Source organism: Muscardinus avellanarius (assembly GCF_963383645.1).
Source record: "Muscardinus avellanarius genome assembly, chromosome: 8".
NCBI classification, from domain to species: domain Eukaryota; kingdom Metazoa; phylum Chordata; class Mammalia; order Rodentia; family Gliridae; genus Muscardinus; species Muscardinus avellanarius.
In genome coordinates this window covers 101175930-101197728 of record NC_137794.1, presented here as the reverse complement: position 1 = coordinate 101197728, position 21799 = coordinate 101175930, and the positions used below count along the sequence as shown (strand labels likewise).

The window sequence follows — 21799 nt, the reverse complement described above, 5'->3', positions numbered from 1 at the left end:
TCTCCAAGGGACTAAGGTAGTGCCCACCAGCCATCTATCTTTCTCCAGCAAACTGCTAATGGTGACAGAGTCCCCCGAGGGACTGAGTCAAGGCTCCCTCCAGGCAAAGACCAGTGGAACGGGGCTCGGGACCCACACGTGACTCGGGAATGGCTCGCGGTCTCTGTTCAGCTGCATTTGGGACTCTTTCGACTGCTCCTTATTTCTAGAAGGCAGAATGCCACCTCCCGTCTCAGGACAACAAATACTAACCAGAAACAGATTGGCCAATAAGCTTGCAAGGCTGGCAGAAGCAGCTGTAAATTAAGGAGAATATTGTGCTGGGGTTTTGTTGGGGGGGATACCAAGCAAAGTTGTGTATCTTTCTTCTAAGCTAAAGTAAGAATGAGAAGAAAATAAAGAGAGCTTTCTGAAAGTAATTATATTACCAATGAGACCATGGGTCGCCCTTGTAATTGCTCTGCTACCTCTTACTTCTTGCTTCTATCTGGGAACCCTTCAGTTTGTTAGAATAAATCTTAATTGTATTTTCAACTTGTGGCTCTATATTGTCTTCTGTAGGGATTTTACATGCTGGAGAGCCTTGGTCAAATGGCACAGGGCAAGTCGGCTTCATTACAAGGACATCTCAGTGATGCCCATGTTTCCATCGGTGGCTCCAGCTGTGGCCACACCTGTTCAGCCCAGCCACAGGCTCAGGACCAGGCTGATGGAGAAGGCTGGCCATCTCAGTTTCCATGGGGATAAGCAGAACCCTGGAGACTTCACGCATGGTGTGAGTTTGTGTGAGACCTGCAGCTCGAGGTTTCAGAATCAACAGCCCATGGGTCTCACCTTCCTTTGCAGACCACGGGAACAGCCCTTCAGGGACACAGGAGACCGCTCCACGCCTTCTATCCTCAGTCCTTTCCAAGGTGAGTAGCCCTTGGAAAGACACAGCCCTCCCCTGGAAAAGGGCTTGCTTGTGGATGGAGTTACCTGGGTCCTTGTAGATGCTGAGCACACCCTTGAAGTAATGAGGTAAAAATCTTTCCAGTAAAAGCAGCACATCTTCCAACTCCTCGAGAATCCCCACGAGCAGGAAGTTTTCATTCACGTTCAGCTTGGCGCGTTCCAGGGCCCACTCCCCGGGCTCCCTGGATGGAAACGAACATCGTCTTAAGAGCAGATTCATTTTTGCAATGCGCAACCACACGCAGAATGTGCATCCCTCTGCCCTCCTGCCCCCATGTGCCTAAGGCCACATCTGATTTCCTTTTAAGCAGCCTGGGTGTGGCCTGGTCCAGGCCCTTCCTTCTGGTTGGGTTCCTCCGTGGTCATTTCCACTTGTGCATAAGGTCCAGGCCTTGGGCGGAGTAAGGCCTACTTAAATATTAGTTGAAAGACAAATGCTGGCACAGGCATTTAGATCCTTACAAACATTTAACAGGGGTGATTAGAATGGCTTTTTTTTTTTTTTTTTTTTTTTTTGGTGGTACTGGGGATGGAACCCAGGGGCCTTCTATCTCCGGACTACACTCTGAGGCCTATTTTATATTTTATTTGGAAACAGGGTCTCTTAAGCCAGCTGAGGCTGGCTTCGAACCTGCACGATCCTCCTGTCTCAGCCTCCCAAGCACGGGGATTACAAGCGTGTGCCACCACACCTGGCAATTAGGATGCCATTTTATTAGGAGGACCAAACACAATTCAACTAAAACGAAGTTAGAAGTTTTAAAATATGAAACGTACAGAATTTATGTAGAAATCAAAACAAGTGTCCTGTCATGCCTGCTAATCATCTTATTCTTTTATTTACAATTATTAGTTTTTGTGACACTGGGGATCAAACCCAGGGGCATTCTACCTTTGAGCTATATCCCCAGTCCTATTTTATTTTTATTTGGAAATAGGGTCTCACTAGGTTGACAAGTCTCATTACTTGCTGAGACAATCCTCCTGTCTCAGCCTCCCACATCCTAGAATTACAAACGTGCGCCACCATGCCCGGCTATCTTATTCTTTTAAAGAACTGAAAGAGAGATTTTTTTTTTTTAATTATAGAAGGGAAACAGCCTAATCTCATTTATAGGCCACATCTCTGAGCTAGCATTTATATAAGTGAGAAAAATCCAGGAGTGAGGCACCAGGCCTGGCTGCCGTTTACCGTTTGGGGGAATTTGGGTGTGCCAAAGCTCTCTTTTGAAATAGAGTAATTAGAAGCCCTTAACTAACAAGGCGACATTTGAGAGTCTTGAGAAGCATCACTTGTGTACCCAGAAAAAGCATCACAAGTACTCTGTCCAAGATCAGGAAAGAGATGATTTGAGAAATATTCTAGGGAGCTAGAATCATGTTTCTTGGAATAAATATCTCCATTGTGATCAGAAATGAGTCATCTGGCCTTAAATCTTCCCAGTGTCTGAAGTACTGAACACGAACCAAGAGGTGTTTATTGCTGGGGTAAGCACTGGGGGGTGGCCGCGTGAGCTCGGGATGTGTGAGATGAAGCGAAAGGCTCTCTCTGCTTGTCCCAGAATTTGACACAAGCAAACTCTCCTGTTACGGTAAGCTAAAGAGAACAGCACCAAAAACATGCCTAATAATTAAGGAGCAAAAAAGTACCAGGGGTGTGCTTCGATCTAGAACCAGCTGTTCCCCCTTGACTCTTCAGGACCATGACAAGGGCTCTCTAATCAACGTTTCCTTGGGGAACGAGGCTCCTTCCAGCAACAGTCTCTATGTTTCACCAAGCCAAGACTTGTTGCTGCCATTTCTTCTCCGGGATACAGACATCTGTCTAGCCCAGGAGGCGGTTAGGAATGCCTATGCCCTCCTTGGGGACTTGGATGGGGGGTTCTCAAGCAGTTCCCAGGGGTGCTATGGAGAATGTGGGCACATCACACCCTGAGGACACTGTCAGAGCAAGTTGCTTTTTAAGAAGGCTGAGGGCGGTCATTGGCAGGCATGTTCTTGTCTTTGCACTAATATTGTGTCATGAGAGAGACACTGTAGACACTAATTCTATGTCATGAGGAAGTCCGCGCTGTAGGTGTGGGCTTTCAGGGTCTCAGACCCAACGAGACACTCCAACCTGGCAGAGACAGTTGTTGGTTAAGTGTAGTTACCGTGGAGGAGTAGGCTGGGTGCCTGCCGTGGCGGGCTGAGGGGGGACAGCTGCTTTAGGTATGAGAAAGGGTCTGGTTGGCATCCTACTTATATACCAACCAGTCTGTGTTCCCCAGCCTCTGTCAGAGCCTGATTTTTTTTTTTTTTTTTTTTTTTTTGTACTGGGGGTGGAACCCAGGGACCTTTGTACCTCTGGGTTATACTGCCAGACCTATTTTATACTTTATTTGGAAACAGGGTTTCACTAAGTTGCTGAGAGCCTCACTCAGTAGCTGAGGCTGGCTTTGAACCTGCGTGATCCTCCTGTCTCAGCCTCCCAAGCGCTGGGATTACAAGCGTGTGCCACCACGCCCAGCTAGATCCTGATTTTTAAATTACATTACTTATAGGACATTCAGAGTCTCAAATGCTATCTTTGAGGTGTAATAGTAAATATGAGCTGAACTCCAGAAGGTGAAGAGAGGGAGCTACAGGAGATTCCCACGGAGAGCCAGCCTGGCGGGTTGCCTGCCTCGCGCACATGAGCATGCCGTGAGCCTGTGTTGGTCTTTACCTGCATCTGGGATGCTGTCCACAAAAATACGGAATGATGTAAAATAACCTGGGGTTGGAGCACTCAGGGTAGTTTTCAAGAATGCACTCATTGATATCCTAGAAGAGAAAACACAGCAGTGAGATGCCTCGCGGTGTCTGCAGCACTTTGTGGAATGCTGTACACTTATTAAAATTAATACTTAAACTGCATGGGCAAGCTTTGAGTGGATGAAGAGACTTGAATGGCTGCTCAAAGGCTTCCTGAGAAACTTCCTTTTTGCCTCACAACACCTGGTTTCCTTGGCCAGGTACACACATGGCCGGGCCAGTTCAAAGAGTGCCTGCTTGGTTGAGTACAAGGTGTGCCTGCACCTCCAGGTGATGCTCTGGCTTAGCCTGGATTACAAGCATTGTGAGGACAGTCTGACCAGCATGTTCCGCTGTGACCCTAGCAAAGACCAGCCAATGGGTGCTTAATAAATATTTGTGGAATAAATTCAGTGTAGCTTACTTTTTAATGACTTCTGACTCAGTCTCATACCAGTATAGCTAGCTTTGTAGAAATGAGTTTCCCTGTGTAGCCTCAGCCAAAAACCAATGATTAAGTATCTATAATGGTCTCCTGAAGGGTTTGTAAGTTTCAGAGGGGCTGCAAAATGATTTCATAGCTTATCTGAGGTTAGAAAGTGACACGATGGTGTATATGAGCATCCTCTCACTTCTGAAGGCAACAGCGCGATTTCCAGAATTTCTCTTTCTTCTGTGATGTTGCACTTGGTATTTGTTAGCACTCTGGGGCTTGAGATGGCTTGGGGGAGGCAAGTACAAGGATTCAGAACCTATGTTTCCAAGGCAGACATCACTGGGGACCCTGGATAAGATGTGCCTGGCTCTTAGGGAATCCTAAGGGGAAATTATAACCCAACTCTCAAACTGAACAGCTGTAAGATATTTTTCCAGGGACAATATTGGCAAGACCTATCAAGAACGACTATAACTCCCAAACATGGTCAATGGAGTTTACAGGTTCATAGAAGCTACTCTTTCTGATCTGACTGGGGTAAGGTGATCAACTATTAAATTTGTTTCTTCAGTTCAAGCTGGCAATGAGCTATAACAAATTTTTGTTGTTGTTTGTTTTAGCATAGCCTCACACATGCTAGGCAAGAACTCTACCACCGAGCCGCCTCCGCTCTGATTTTTACAACGAGGTTTTCTTTCCCTTCTTCATTCTTTTTTGATTTATATACCAATTAAATCACATAATTATAATAGCAAATTCAATTGAATAAACAGAATTGGCAGCAAGCACACTTGAGAATACTTAAGCACTTGAGTTTACTGCTGGAAGCAGAGTAGCAATAAACAGTGAATGAGTGGGGAAGCTGGGGAAGGGGCGTGAGTCCCTGCGCACAGACCCAGGAGCACGAGGAAGCCGCCTGGAGGCTTCAGGGGCTTCAGAGGACATCAGCTAGCTGGGAAGGGAGAGGGCAGAGGGGCCATTTCCCTACAGGAATCCACAAATAACTCCACAAGGTCAATTTATGGGAAAACATAAATTCCTGTTTTAAAAAGCACAATTAACCAGTCTCCTTCTCTTAGACCAAGGCACATCCCCGGGGGATTTCAAACAGTTTGCTTTTAGCCCATTAGGTTGACGAATAGTGTTCATCCCAATGCATGCCCTGGAAGTTCTATGGGAAGGCATAAATAAAAGATGACTGGGGCAGAAGGTCAGTGGGGGAAGACATACACCGTGAAGCCCATGCGCTGCACTCCGCGGCCCACTGCTCAGCCAGACACAGGAACGCTGCTCCGGCAGCTCAAGGTTCCTGAAGGCCCTGCCCCTGTGTGAGTGAGTACACAAGCCACTTTTCTGGGACCGAGACCGACGATGTGTGCCGCTGTAGCTTCCTGGAGTCTCAATGCAGATGCACTGAGTATACTGTTCTGCCCATGCCTCTCTCAGATCTTGGTTATACCACGTGCACCCCTACAATGTTGTCCTCTGCTCCTTTGAGATTAGGTCTTACATGACAACCTACACTGCTCAGATTCTGACAGCATTAGAGCACTAGTGAGGGACAGTCTCTAAGTGAACGTTGCAGATAAGCCTGGCAATTCTTTTACTTGCCAAAGCTTTGTAAGTTCCAAAGATATATTTTAGAATAAACTTCAACAAATACGGTCTAATTTTTCACATTGCTTTGGCTATTAAAAATATTTGGGTTCTGGTTTTAGGACTGTGAATAATTAGCTGAGTATCCTTAGGTAAATGATGTGATCCCTGAGTCTCAGATTCCCCATCTGAATATTATGGGGTTTCATAATCTCAGCCTATGAAACTGTGGATAGATGTGACAAGTCCCCTAAATTAACCATCTTTTATACTGTTATGGTGAAAACTGTTATGGTGAAAATGTTACGGTTTGAGATGATATGGTTTTAGGGAAACTGTCCCCAAGGACTCCTGTTAGGGTTCTGGACACAATTTCCCTCAAAACACACACAAAAAAACCAAAACAGAAAACCATGGGTTCTTGTCCTGAGCTAAGGGTAAATACACATTAGCCTGGACTCTTGCTGAAGATTTAAAGAAGTTTATTAAAAAGGTAGAAATACAGAAGAAAGTTACAGCCCCATGCAAGAATGGCATGGGGGGTGGTTCAAATGAATGCCCCACCCAAGATACAACACATGGACTGGACTTTTTATACCCATTATCTCCATCTTGTTGACGTAATTCTGACATAGTAAACGTCTCTGTAAGGTTCCTCCCCCAGCAAGGTGTGGCAAGGTGTCTCCTTTCATCCTAGCTAGATTTTCCAATTATTATGTAAACCTGTCTTTAGAATGAGGATGAGGAAGTCCTAGTTCCCCTCTCCTATAGACTTGCTAATTACCTTTAGCTAGGTTAATTTACATTGGAATAATTGTCTGCTTCTAGGCAGAAACCAAGTCCTTTCCCCCTCACCCAATTTTTGGAATATATTAATAATCATAGCTTTCTCAAATCTTCCTAGGCCATTCCCAATAATGGTCCAGTACAGTACCACTGTACCGGTGTGAGATGTAGTGGCGGGTTCTTGTTCTGAGCTACTTTAGAAAAAGAATAGCCCAAACTCTTTTTTTTGCTGTAAACTTAAGTAATTTTATTATTACAAAGACAGAAAGACAGGATAGGTTAATAAAACCCTATACTCAAAGGGGGAGAGTATAGGGGAGTAATTTGAAAATAAGTTACTGAAGTTTTTGGATACATAAAAGTTTTTATAAAGATACATTATTCTTTATCTTGCTCAACCAATAATCTTTTGACCGAGGTGTGAGCCTCCCATTACCTCCATGCAGGCCCTTTTTTATGATTATGGGGATTATGGTTATGGGGATTTTTTGCTCACCTGAAAGCCTTCCTGCCTCCATAAAGGTGTAGGTCTAGGTCTTTGTTAGGACCAGAATGATTGACAAAGTCAGAGGTCATAAGGTATATGCCCACTCTTGACAGAGACCTGTACCCTCCTTCCACATTCTTGGGGGATTCTAGCCTATCTGCTGTAAGTTATTTATTTATTTATTTATTTATTTATTTATTTATTATTTATTTTGCGGGTTTGGGGATGGAACACAGGGGCATTTGACCTCCGATCTGATCTATATCCCCCGCCCTATTTTTTTTTTCTTTTTTCTTTTGAAACAGGGACTCACTAAGTTGCAGAGGGCCTCACTAAGTAGCTGGGGCTGTCCATGAACCAACCGGGATCCTCTGGTCTCAGCCTCCGGAATGCTGGGATTACAAGCTTGCCCCACCACACCTGGCTATATAAATTATTTATTATGTAAACCTGTTTTTAGAATATGAAGGCCCTAGATCCCAACTCTTCTGTCTACTTGCTAATTACTTCTAGTGAGGGAACTCTGCATTATAACAGCGGCCTGAGTGCCTGGCTGTAACCAGGCCCCGACTGCTTCTTACATTTTGAAACCAATTTGATACATTAATACCAAAGTCATTAATACCAATACAGGCACATTAATTCCAAAGCTATTTTCAAATATATTTTGAAGCCATTTCCCAGTACCGGCACATATATACATTTTGTATGCTGAAGATCTAGAAAAGGTGGTGATTTCTTTGGTTCCCAAACTTACAAGTTAATAAACGGCTTTCACTCAGCTTTAATTATTACTTAAACTTTTCCTCCTTTCATGAAAAGCTCCAGGCAGGCACTGAGGTTTGTATCAGGCAGAGGTCAGTTCAGATTGTGGCTGGGCCACCTGCTGGTGTGGAGTCTGGCAAATCTTTATTTCCCACAGGGTCAACTTCCTCATTTGTAGGACAGGGACAATAATATTTGCCTCATAGACCCTTTCCTAAGATTAGAAATTATGAACACCAAGTACTTAACTCACCACTCAACTCTTAAGATTATGCCATCTTTCTTATGTCGCCAGGATTTTCATTCATTTTCCTTTTAGCTTATATTTAAAAGTGCCGTTCTGAGTAATTACAACAGTCTTCAAAATACAGAATTCGGCAAACTCACAGAGAAAGCAAGAGAGAAAGAAAAAAATAAAAACAAAGTGATCTATTTGTCAGAAAATGCAATTTTTTTAAAAAAACCAAAGCAAACAGTATTAAGAAAAGGCTGTCAAAATTCACTACTGTGGAACTTTTGACTTATTTTATCTCATCTTGCTCTCTACATGAAACCATAAACACTGACATAAAAAAGCACTTTTCCAATGTGGATTTAAAATTGGTTTGGGAGCCAATCTTCACACTCTAAGAATACAGACATTAGAGAAAAGTTGAACAGTACAGGACACAATAAAGAACAATTCTTCGTGCTGGCCGTGACAGTCGTGGCAGACATGGGAGAGAGAGAGTCTCGTTCACCAAGGAATCTCTGACCCACAGTGGACCACTGCAATCAGTACCGATAAGATGGGTTAGCATTTAGGTACGCGGATGGATGTGGGCTGAGCTAACTTTTACTGCATCACTGATGCTCTGCCTCATCAGCCTTTTGCAAGACTTGTAAAAATTTTTGAGCCAGAACTGAAAGAGTCAAATAAGACTTTTTAGTGAGGCTTAATGGAGTGAAAGTGGCAAGTGGCCAGTTATACTTGACCTCCCATTCCATGCTCATGTGAGGCCTGAATCGAGGTGACACATTCTTTCTAGCAGAGACGAGGTGTGCCCTTCAGGATCCCCTCAACACGACTCTCCAGAACGCATCATCGTTAGCTAAGGTAGCACCTTCCTCTCCCTGTGGTAAGCACAGCATGTATTGTGGGATGGCTAACACATGTGGCTTCTTGGCTCCTTTGTACCACTTCTGAGTTTAATGGCTGTGTGTCCAACGGCAGGAATGTAGAAAAAGGCTTTCTGGATAAGTGAGGTAGCACTCTGCATTTACTGTATTGATATTTTTATTCACTGGGGGAGGGGTGGGGTGGGCCTAGTCCAGTGGAATTCTAAAATCCTGAAATGGAAACAGGCACAAGAAAGCAAACATTTTTTGGAGCCCTTCACTTGTGCTCCAAGGTTCTGACTTTAAAGTTTCCATTGCATTAAACTGAGGAAAAAGGAGGAGCCACGGTTTTATCCTGAAATGTTATATAAGGAGAATCAGTCTGGTTTCTATTAGATTTCAGCAGTCCCCTTTCTATTAACTACAATGAAACTGATTGAGCATTTACGATGATTGTAGATAGGATCCTGTGCAAGATACGAATGCTGCTTTCCAGGGAAGCCCTTGCATGTCTGCTTTTAAAAATGCAGTGTTACGCCGGGCATGGTGGCGCACGCTTGTAATCCCCGCGCTTGGGAGGCTGAGACAGGAGGATCGCACGGGTTCGAAGCCAGCCTCAGCTACTTAGTGAGGCTCTCAGCAACTTGGTGAGACCCTGTTTCCAAATAAAATACAGAAATGGTCTGGGAGTATAGCCTGGAGGCAGAAAGCCTCTGGGTTCCACCCCCAGTACCAGCAAAAATAAAATAAAATAAAATAAAATAAAAATACAGTGTCACTAAGGTAAATAAATGTGGCCTCTGAGGTCAAGGGCTTTTGTTTTGGTATTTTTCAAAGGTGTATAGACCTCAAATGTGATGATTTCATAGAGAACCTGGGAGCTCATTCAAATAAAAATAACAAAAATAACATGCTCATGGAGCAGGGCTGGCTAAGAAAGGGCAACTTCTATCTTATAGCAAAACATTTTTATGGTATTATCTAAAAGATCAAAAGATCATGAGCAATTCAATTAGAGAGATTAGGTCATATTTATTTGATTATAAATAATTATATGCATTTAAAATGTTTACAGCTGGGCGTGGTGGCGCACGCTTGTAATCCCAGCATTTGGGAAGCTGGGACGGGAGCATCATGGTTTGTGGACAGCTTCAGCTACTTAGTGGGGCCCTCTGCAACTTAGTGAGACCCTGTTTCAAAATAAAGAATAAAAATCGAGATAGGGTTGCAGCTCGGAGTAGAATACCCCTGGGTTCCATCCCCAGTACTGAAAAAAAAAAAAAAAAGAAAAAAAGCTTACAAAGGAGATATGACCATAAAAAATGCTTGTAGGAAAAAAAATCAAGGTAAAATTTTATATACAATATAAATACAAACTCTCTTGGTTTTTGAAACATTTGTTTCTTTTAAAAATTAGTCTGGCTTAGTGATTGACTTTGGTATGCTTGCAAATGTACATCATGTACATTAAATAATTTCCCTCTTCCCCCTTCATATCCCCCTCAGTTAGGTCGCCTTATTTGCTCATCTGTAGTATCTCCTTCTTCATCTAGAGTTCCTCCCATGACCCACTTTCTCCCTAGCTTCTGCATATTAGGGGGGGCATCCGATTTCTTATTTTTGTGATTGACTAGTCAATCACTAAGCCGAACATGAGAAGGAGGGAGGGGGAAGGGAATGAGTGGGTGATGTATGGGCTAATTGGGTGATGTATGCATATATGCCTCTACCATCTTGTACTCCATTAAGATGTATAACTACAATGCACCAATAAAAAATTTAAAAATAAACCTGAAAAAAAGCAGACTTTAAATAAATACTGCCAAAGGTGGTAAAATTATGGATTCTATTCCCCTATCATTTTTTAGCTTAAAAATCTTATTTAAGGCATGTGTGTTACTTGAAAAAAAAACAAAAAACTTGTCAAAGTAACATATGTATATATAAAACAAAAAATCCAACAATAGGCAGACAGATATAATAAAAGAGGTTATAATGAAAAGCATCCGTCTCTTGCTCTGCCTCTCAGTTGTACTCCCCAGAGATAAGAACCCCATTTAATGAATTCTACATCTTACTATTGCTTGATTTACTCTCTTGTTTTGTTTGAGCACTCCCTCAAGTAACTCTCTGCTCTACTGTTGTCTAATTTACAATGTTGCTAATAAGGGATTTGTGGTCAGTAATATTTTTAATACTTTGTAGGTGAGATGTGTGTTTGTATATATGTAAACATTAAAAGTGTGTGTGTGTGTGTGTGTGTGTGTGTGTGTGCGCACGTGTGTCTTTACATTTATCTCTTTAATATTGTTACTCTGAAATTTCACCATGGTACACCTAGTGATGTACTGAGCATTTAGTAGGACTTTTAAATATTGAGTCTTAAGTCTTTGGGCTTGTTTTATAGTGTGTGTATGTATTTAAGTAATTTCTCTTCTTTGTTATTAGCTCCTTTTGTTTTTCTTTCTGGTGCTAGGGATTGAACCCAGGAGCATTCTTCCTCCAAGCTACACTTGCAGCCCCTCCGACTCTTTTAAGTTTGAAACAGGGTCTTGCTAGGTTGCCGAGAGTCTTACTAAGTTTCTAGGGCTATTTTGGAACTTGTAATCCTCCTGTTTCAGCCTCGCAACTACCGTGATTACATTTGTGTGCCATCAAGCGTAGTTTCTACTCTTAAATTCTAGATGCAAAATATAACTTGGCTGGGCGTAATGGACCACACCTGAAGTCCCAGCTACTTGGGAGGCTGAGGTGAGAAGATCACTTGAGCCTGAGTTAAGATCACCCTGGGCAATCCAGCAAGGCCCAGTCTCAAACACAAACCAACCAACCAACCTCAAGAGCAAATATCTAAGACCTCAGAAATCTTGGTTTCAAACCTGTTACTTTGAAATAGTATTTTACATTTTGATTCACATATTAATGCAACTTTCTTACATGGTAAAATGCCTATAAATATTAAACATGCTTTATTTTTCAAATATAAACTCTTGCCTTTCTGAGAAACATCTTTTTCTCCCTCAGGCTTATGGCTAGTCAACAGGAAAATCTCTCACTACATAAGTCAACTCATCAGCTGCACAGCACGGAAACCTGTGTTAGAGAAGTCAGGAAGCAAATTTAAACAGAAGTCCAGTCCCTGAGTGAGGGCAGCATGGGAATACACAGACTCAATAATGGCTCAGTGCTGTCTCTGAGCCTTAGAAAGAGGAACTGAATTTTAAAATGTGACAGAGAAGAAATCAATGCACCACTCTTGAAAGGGTGGTATATGCACACAGTGGGATTTTATTTAGCCATACAGAGGAACAAAATTCACCAGGCGTGGTGGCGCATACCTGGAGTCCCAGTACTTGGGAGGCTGAGACAGAAGGATCGTAGGTTCGAGACCAGCTCCAGCAATTTAGCAAGACCTTCAGCAACTTAGTGAGACCTTGTTTTAAAATTAAGAAAAGAAATGAAAAGGGTGGGGCTGTAGCTCAGAGTAGAATGACTCTGGGTTCAATCCCCCGTACCACAAAAATAGATAAATCTGTCATTTGCAAGAAAATGGAAGGAACTGGAGGATATCATGCTAAGTGAGACCAGCCAGTCTCAGAAAGTCAAGGGTCATGGTTTTTTCTCTCATATGTGGAAGCTGAGAAAACATAGGAAATAAAATGGACTTCAGATAAATGAGGAGAGAGACTAGTAGAACAGTGGAATAGGGTTTGAGGAGGGAGGTAGAAAGGGGGTAAAAACAGAAATAAACAAAAACTAGAAGTAAAAATGCAAGAACGCATTGAGGGAGTGCTGGGCCTCTGGGCCTCTCGGGTGCGCACCTCCTGAGGACTGGGGATGGGTTGGCATCACTCTCTCTCTCACAGCCAGGGAAAACCTTCTTGTTCCCAATATGAAACCTGGAAACATCATCTTGAACACTTTTTGAAATGCTTAAAAAAGATACCAGTAGCCAGGCGTGGTGGTGCACGCTTGTAATCCTGGCATTCGGGAGGCGGAGACTGGAGGATCGTGGTTCGCAGACAGCCTCAGCTACTTAGTGAAGCCCTCTGCGACTCAGCAAAACTCTGTTTCAAAAATAAAAAGACTAGCCGGGCGTGGTGGCGCACACTTGTAATCCCCGCGCCTGGGAGGCAGAGACAGGAGGATTGCACAGGTTCAAAGCCAGCCGTGCTGGCTTACGAGACCCTGTTTCCAAATAAAATATAAAATAGGTCTGGGAATGTAGCCCAGAGGAAGAAGAGTTCCATCCCCAGTACCACCAAAAAAAAAAAAAAAAGACTAAAAACTAGGGCTGAGAGTGTAGCTCAGAGGTAGAATGCCCTTGGGTTCCATCTCCAGTACAAAAAAAGAAAAAGTTCCTAGTTGAATGCATGGGTAGGCATCATTTTGTAATAGAATTCCAACTAGGAGAAACCATTCTCTCTACAAGGACTTGAAGTTTTTAATAAACATTCAGAAAAAACTGTAGGATGACACTCAAAAGAACCACAACAGACAGAAGACAGGAAGTGAGCATGCCGAGTCAAGGGCTCTGGCTGTGGAATGTGGGAGGAGGGGTGACGGATGGAGGCACCATCTGTAAACTCAGGCAGACACCCTGGCTGGCCGCTTCCACGGGTCACCAGGATCCTGTGAACCACAACCATCACTGTCCTTGAGGCGATTCTCTCAGTCTACGGCGACCATCTGGTTCAGCAAGGAGTCAAGTCAGGCTCCATGTCACAAGGACTAGTCCCTCTTCTGATACACCAGCTTCCTGGCTGTTACTGTACTCCTGTGAAACGTGTCTCGTTTTTGTCTTCTCCTGTTCAGCACCCCGAGCTCTCACCCTCCTCCTGGCTTCCTCCTACCTAGCAAAACCGGCTCTCGCCTGCTGGCCTGGCGGGAGTGGGTTCGTAAATGAACCCTCACAGATGTGTAAGTGAACAGGCTCAGTGTGCTTCCCGGATATATTTGCATTGACCCAACACAATGAGTTTCTTTTTTTTTTTTTTTTTTGGTGGTACTGGGGTTCCTGGAAGCCCTTCTACATCCGGGCTACACTCCCCGGCCTATTTTATATTTTAATTTAGAAACAGGGTCTCCTAAGCCAGCGCGTGCAGCTGGCTTCGAACCTGCGCGATCCTCCTGTCTCCGCCTCCCAAGTGCGGGGATTACAAGCGTGCGCCACCATGCCCGGCCTCAAAATGAGTTTCTAATTGTGGTGGAAGAAGGAAAGAAGAGGAGAAAAGAGGAGAGAGATTTTTAAACTCTTATTGGACATCTACCACCCTAATGAAAGCTTGTGGAATGGACAGGAAGCACACTGGAGACAATTCATGTTATCTTATTAAATGAATACAGTTCAGGGGCCACTAGTAACTTGGTAAGAAGTGGGAGGATTATTTTTCATGGGAATTATGGCTGCCAAGATGTCACAGATCACATCACTCAAGTTGTGGCCCTCTTTCTTCTCAGGGGCCCCAGAAGTTTCCTTGAACCTGATGTCAGGTGCCGAATTATTCTCCAGCTTCTGGAACTTTCCTTCCTCTACAACCACGGCCACTCAAACCCCCTGCCCATTTCTGGCTGATCCTGGGCCTAGAAAGGAAGGTTTAAAAGAATTTCAGGAAAAGGAGAAGTGGAGGTACACAGAGGGCCCCTGCTGGGGTGGCGTGCCAAGATGTCTGCCTTCCTGAAGCCAGAGGGGCTGTGCCAGCCTAGGTTTATTACAGTTCTGTGTATCAGGCTCCATTTGATGTAAAGGTTCTAAATCTGAAGACCATGGCTCTAGGCCACCACACGGAGCTCAAGACACTCAGGCAGGCAGCAGGACCTGCTCCTGTGCCCACTTCTGCCCTGCTTCTGAGCTGTGGGCCATTGGCTGTCCGCTTCTGGCAGGAAGTCATGCGTGGCTGTCAGTGTTCAAGCCTCTGTCTTAGGAGCTTCCTTAGAGCCCCCGGTTCCTAGATTCTAGAAGATGGTCCCCTGACTTGTTTTGCTGGCTGCCTCCTCTTGGAGAACAGTCTTACTCCGGAATATCATGCCAGTCACTATCCTGGTAGATGAACATGAGCCTTAATATTGTGCTTCCTGGACTCAGAACCATTTCCTGGGCACCACTGGCCCTTCCTCTCATCACCTGTGCTTGGGCTTGCCCGCTGTCACTGTCAGCCTGCTCCAAGATGGATGACAGGCTCTCCCCTTCTATCCTGGCGCAGGACTCTTCTCTTTGCCCTGTGAAAGCAGGTTACAATAGAGCCCAGATGTCTGATCTCAATAACTGGGTTATGGTTGCTTGCCCCTATGATGAAAGAACACCTTGTAGAAAAAATGATGATGTGAAAAGACCTGCCTTTTCCTTCTTCCTCTCCTTTGTGGGGTGTGGGCCATTGCTCGTTCTATTCTTCTGCCCAATCAACCCTTCAAGGAAGTGGTTACCAAACATCAGTAAGGGGAACAGCAGGGTTTCTTATAGAGACAACACTAATAAATGCTGTAGAGTACGTCTATTCTAAGTGCCTAGAATGTCTGATAAAACACATGGCATCTCTGATTGAAAAGCAGTTTTAGTCATTATCATTTTGGCCTGTAATGTCACTATCGAGATTTCTCATAAAACAAGTCCACTTGGTTATTTCAGCTGTCATTATCCATGTGAGCCAATAGAGGCCCTCTGAGCCCCTAAGGGGCGGGGACAGCAGCCTGGCCTTCCGGAAGGCACACTGTACACAGGTGGGGTGCGGGACTGTCTTCCTTAATTCAACTCTCTGAACCTTCTGAAAGCCACACCTGCCAGATCCAACTTTATTCCAGGCTCCAGGGCAGGAAGGGCTGCCAACTATGCGGAATTTTGCCAGGTGGTGTGGTTATTTTATTAGGCAAATAAATGTCTACAGATTCTAGCCTAAACCACGAGGCCCAACCCAGTTTTGTACAAACATTTTCAAAGGTAACAGTGGAATACATTATCAGTCATTAGTTCTCATAATTATAGTGTTTTTGGCTAACAATCCTTTTCCTTCTCCATATAATGTCTAAAACATTAGCACAAAGGATGTCTTTAAAGGAGGTTAGTCCCAGTGGGAGTTACTTGTAACACCGTTAGATACCCTAAATAATCTGTACCAAGTGAGACATTAAAATAAAGGACCTTCATAAGGGAAGGTCTATCTTGGCCAAAACATTTGGAGCATAAACTTTATAGGATCATAAATTATACGAACTGAATTCAGGATTAGTTGAAGGAATACTGAGGAAAAAGAAATGAAAGAGAGCTGTTATTTCTTTAATGCCATTAATTAGAAATGAAACAAGATAAACTTAACCTGGGATTTTAACTTTAAAATTTCAACTAGAATTTTCTAATATAGCTTATATCTATGATGTTACAATATGATCTAATGCAATTTTATTTCAGAGATTCTCAATTTGGGGTAACAAAATAATTTGTTCCTTGGGTTTAAATAATTCAAACTAAAATCTTCAACAGACAAGTCTCAAGATTCTTTATTACGTTATGAATTAAGGCATCTACTATACTAAAATATCATGTTAGGTACCCTGGCCTCAGGTGGCTGATAAAGAACTGTGTCTGCCTCCCTCTATTTGTAGTTATAATAACATTTATATAGACGATCTTCTTGGTAGTTGGTTGCCTTTATTTTTAAGCAGTATCCTTTTTAAAAAATTTTTATGAGTTTTTATTGGTGCATTGTAGTCATACACCTCAATTGTTAGAAAACTTGTGGAGATATCCTATTTATTAATGCTTTTATCATATGTTAAATGTGTCTAATATTCCTACAGTAATCATATTTTAGTTGTTTTGTTTTGTGGTGCTGGGGATCAAAACTTCATGCAGCTAGGCAAACGTGCTACCACTTGGCTACACCCTGGCCCTCTTTTAGTTCTTAAATGGTAACTAATCTATACCACATTATTTCCAGTTTTCTGTTTTCAATGAATGAACTACTTTTAACAGATGAATTTAATTGGTTGCTTTTACTGTGATTATTGAAATACTTGAATTTATGCCTGTACTTTACTTTGTGGGTTTTTTGTTATTTTTCTTGAATCTTTTGTCTCTTTCCATTATCTTCTGTTGGTTTAATAAAGTTTTTAGTAATATCTCTACTTTCATTTTTTTAACTAAAGATAGCATTTTTATTTTTCATGATTATCCTTACGTTTTTAACAATCTAAGATTTTTTAAACTATGATTCTAATAGCTTAAAAATAAGACTTCCGGGAAGATGGCGACCGAGAAAAGCGGGGCTTAAGAGCCCCGCTAACAACTAATCTCCATTACCACAAAATCAGCACCTTTCATAGCCGGAAAACACCATCACCAGAGAAACAAAAAAATCACCAGGCTCCAGAGAGAAAGCAGACTGAGAACAGAGCTCAGAGCCACAGAGGAGATACACTGGCCTCACGCCCGAGGACGCGGCAGCAGCGCCATACTGCTGGCGGCAGCGGCGAGTTCCCCGGACAGCTACAGCAAGCTGAGGTAAGCCTCTGTGGAACAGCCAGGCGGGATTTTGCAGCACAAGGAACATTTAAAGCTCCCAGTGGCTGAGCTCAGCACACGTTGCAGGGACTCAGAGTGGAACTCAAAACCAAGAAGAAATAAGCCAGCCTCATGGCCGAGGGCGTAACAGCGGCGCCATATTGCCACCGGCAGCAGCAGCAGCGAATTCACCGAGTCCAGTACAGCTACATCTGCGTACTCAAGAACAGTGAGTCAAATTGCAGGCCACAGAGGAGAAATCCCAGTACTGTACTCCCTGGGACTTGACCCAGTGGGGGAGTGGCGGTGGCAGAGATATCACACCATAGGAGAACATGCAACCTGGCACCCCCCACAGTCTAAAGCAGCCTCTATTGACTCTCTGGGTCGGAGACTCTGTGATACAACCCAGTAAAGGAGTAGTGGGGTCTGAGATACTACAGACTCGAGATCCAGAGCACCTTAAGTGAAGTCATAGTGACCCAAGGGAAGAACCCAGAGAAGGCATAAACTTCCGAAATCATGGGAAAGAGGAATAATACTGGAGCAATGAATGCCCACAACCCCACAACATCAGAACCCGATAAAACAGAAAATCAGAGATTTCTAGAAGATCAAATCAGGAAAATAACTGTAGAAATAATAGAGGTGCTTCGAAAAGAACTCAGAGAGAGCCAAAAAGAGATAAAGGATGCAATTAATGAAGTAAAGGCCTCAATTCAAAGCACAAACAACCGATTAGACCACATGGAGAACAGAATCTCGCTCTTAGAAGATGATCATTCCAAAAATGAACGCATAGTTTCTAATCTAGAAAAAAATATCCAACAGCAGGAATCTGACATTGAAGAAATATGGGCCCATTTTAAGAGAGCTAACCTAAGAATAATTGGAATAGAGGAGGGAAAAGAAAGTGATACCAAAGGGATCAACAATCTCTTCAAGGAAGTAATAGCAGAAAATTTTCCAAACATAGAGCAAGAGGTTGATACACAGATCCAGGAAACTTATAGAACTCCCTTTAGACATGATCGGAGAAGAGGATCCCCACGCCACATAATTGTCAAAATGACCAATGTGGAAGCCAAGCAGAGAATCTTAAAGGCAACAAAAACAAAGGGCCAAGTGACATTCAGAGGCAAACCAATTAGAATCACTCCAGACTTCCCAAACCAAGTCATGAGAGCCAGAAGGGCTTGGAGTACCATATTCCAAACTCTGAAAGAAAACAACTTCCAGCCAAAAATGTCCTACCCAGCAAAACTTTCTATCAAATTAGATGGAGAAATAAGAAGCTTCCATGACAAACAGAAACTGAAGGAATTTATGTCTTCAAAACCAGCACTAGAGAAAATACTCAAAGAGATTAACTACAAAGAAGAAATAGGTAACACACATCAGAACTAGAGAAACAAGATTTTCCATCCAACAGACAACTAAGATTGGTTATCTGTGGAGATTCATTATTTATGTTAGTCTTTTACCTATCTGTAAAGGGTATTGTTTGCCTTTATTGTTGTTAATTTTTAGGATTTCTAGTTGGAATATTAATATACCTTCAGATATAGCATTTGGAAATATTTTATCCCATTCAATTAGTAACTGTTAACTCTGTTTACATTGTCTTTGGATATATGTTTTTTATTTTTTAGGGAGTTTGTATACTCTTCTGTTGCCTGTGCCATTGAAATCATAACCAAGAAATCACTGCCAATTTCAATGTTGTGAGGTTTTATGACCCAGATTTTCTCCTAAAAGTTTATAGTCTTAAGATTTATATTTAGGTCTTTTATCTATTTTGAGTTAATATTTGTATATGGGATTAGGTAAGGGTCCAATTTTATTCTTTTCCATGTAATTATTATTTTTCAACAATATTTAGTTAAAAGATTATTTTTTCTACCACCAAATGTTCGTGGAAACCTTGTCAAAAATAACGTGACATTATAGGGAAGAATTTAGCTCTAGACTTTTATTTAACTCCAATGGTTTATATATCTGCCTTTAGAATAGTACTACACTGTTTCAATTATTGTAGCTTTATATGGTTTGAAATCAGAAAATATATATCTTCTAGCTTTGTTCTTTTTCAAGATCATTTTGGGTATCTAGAGTCCATATTCCATATTAGGATAGATTTTTTTTTCTGAAAAATAAATATATAAATATATGATAGTTTCACCTAAAAAAATAGAAAAAAAATATTCTCTGGTAAGAAAGAAAGCAAAAAAGAAATATTGAAATGTTACCTTTAAGTCATCAAAAGCTTGGTATCAGACAAATGAAACTGTTATGTGAGATTATCATTTTTAATTTTGGATAAATTGCTATAATACTAGATGTCAACCACTAAGCCAAGCATGGGAAGGAGGGATGGGGAGAGAATGGGGTGGGGATCGGGTGGGGGCTGACTGGGTGATGTGTGCATGTATGTCTACAAAAGTTTGTATCCCACTATGATGTATGAATACAGTGCACCAATAAAAAAATAAAAATTAAAAAATTAAAAAATAAAATACAATAAAATAAAAGTAATTACAATGGGGCTTAAAATCCTTTAATTACTGGGACGTTCTGAAGAAGGGCCTGTATTTAGATATATAACTTTATCTATTCTGTTCAGTACTCCAGGCACATTTTTAGTCAGAAGAACCAGGTCATTGATTTTAAATATTGTACCCTTTAACTGCTTCATTTCCAGCCTATCTTTCTTGGTATTCAATTTTTTTTTCATGTACTTTAGAATGTTTGGTCTGTAGGATCCTTCTGAGTGGGAGATTTCATATTCTCCCCCAGACCCCGATTTCCCTCCTGTCCCTCTTGCTCTCTTTCTCCTTCCCTGGTGTTCTTGTGGTTATTACGTCTGGACTCCTTAGTCCAGAACCAGGTCTTATTTCTACTTCTCATCCTACTGCAATAGAGCAGATATGGTTATTAAGCAGCATGTGGTTTAGGACACTTCCTAGTTGTGAGTCTGTGTTTTTGCTTTCTACCTCCCTAGGCCTGCAGCCTCTTATGGAACCACAGTTCCAGGCAGCAGATACGCTGCTGTTATATTCAGCTTCCTTCGCTTGAGAGAAAAGGTGAAATGTGGTTCTCACCCAGGCCCTAGCCAGAGGCACGGAGCCTGGTCTGGCCCCCACCTTGGCAGGGGCACTATTAACACCTTCTGCTCTGCAGATGACACATCTCTGGCTTCCACTGCTGATTCTAGACTGGATTCCACCTGGCTGGCAGTTTACCACTGCTCACCACTCTAGTGTTTTTCCATGTGTGGATCTCCTCTTCAGACATTCTACCGATCAGTGCCATGTTGAGGCCGAGTGATGTGACAACACTGTCCTACGTGCATCCCCATGTGGGCCATCCATGCTTCTTTGCTAAGTTAGGTCTGTATGTCAGAGGGAACCGTAGCTGAGCACGAAGCCATGGGTGGACCTGGAGCCCAGGAAATGCATCTTGCTAAGCCAAAGGAAAGAAGCTTGGTAAAATGTCAAGTCTGCCGTGGCATGTATTTATTGAAATGTGATTACTTTGCTTCCTATGTTGGACAGCAAAGGGCAAGGCACAGACTGTTGGACATCAGTGTGACTCTGGGCTTCTTACAGACCCTGGGAGATATTTTCTATCACAGTAGTGACTTTGTCAATAAAGTGTTGCTTCCATTTTCAGTGTATTGTGAAATGTTCCAATATTTGAAGTATGCCATGAAAGCAAAAGTGCTATAATTTATGCTCTACATATTCTTTATTAGTAGGTTATTTTAAATTTCTGGAATATTCTTCTCTCTGCATTATGATACTCATCCAGTGCCAGGCAAGTGCTCTATATAAGTAGCCTTCAAAGATGATGGAATTTTATTTGAATTGTGCTATGCTTAGCAAATCACCATGGGGATCTGGGTGTCTGGTAAAAGCCTTCATATGACAGCACTGTTTTTCAATAAACATCATGAAATATTCACCAGTAGAGTGAAGGGCAGAATACAAGTCTTCGTACATTTTACAGAAAAAGTACTTAAATGGTAGTGCAGGTAAGGTTACATTATTGTTGATGCTTGTCTCTGTGGTCGCTTTTCTGTGACTGAAATGCCATTAACTGACATACAGCCCACTCCCCACTAGTAAAGGCAAATTCCAGATGTGGAATCCATTTGGAGGTAGTGATTTTACATCTTGGTCGTCTGTGATTCTAGTCTCTCAGGCCCAGAGAGAGCCATGTGGCTGAGTCTCTGCCACTTGCAGTGTTGTAAGTACCACCCTGGTAAACCAGGCCGCTGGGCTCCAGACCAGGACATGACCAGCTGCAGGCAGTCCTGGTCACATATGGAAATGTGATCAACAGGACTATCTATCTCCCAAATATCGACTGATATTGATATGCTGATGAAACCCTCAAAGTCAGATTT

At 42.5% G+C, this 21799-nt stretch overlaps 1 protein-coding gene across 1 annotated transcript in view; it reads right to left on the bottom strand.

The window, feature by feature from the left end:
* Positions 1-21799, bottom strand: part of UST (uronyl 2-sulfotransferase) — a gene marked incomplete at both ends in the record, with an annotated part of 307272 nt that overhangs the window by 45605 nt on the left and 239868 nt on the right. The window contains 2 exons of the mRNA XM_080700246.1: positions 979-1136; positions 3662-3759. Of these exons, the coding sequence (XP_080556372.1) occupies positions 979-1136; positions 3662-3759 (256 nt within the window). The remainder of the gene's footprint in view (positions 1-978; positions 1137-3661; positions 3760-21799) is intronic.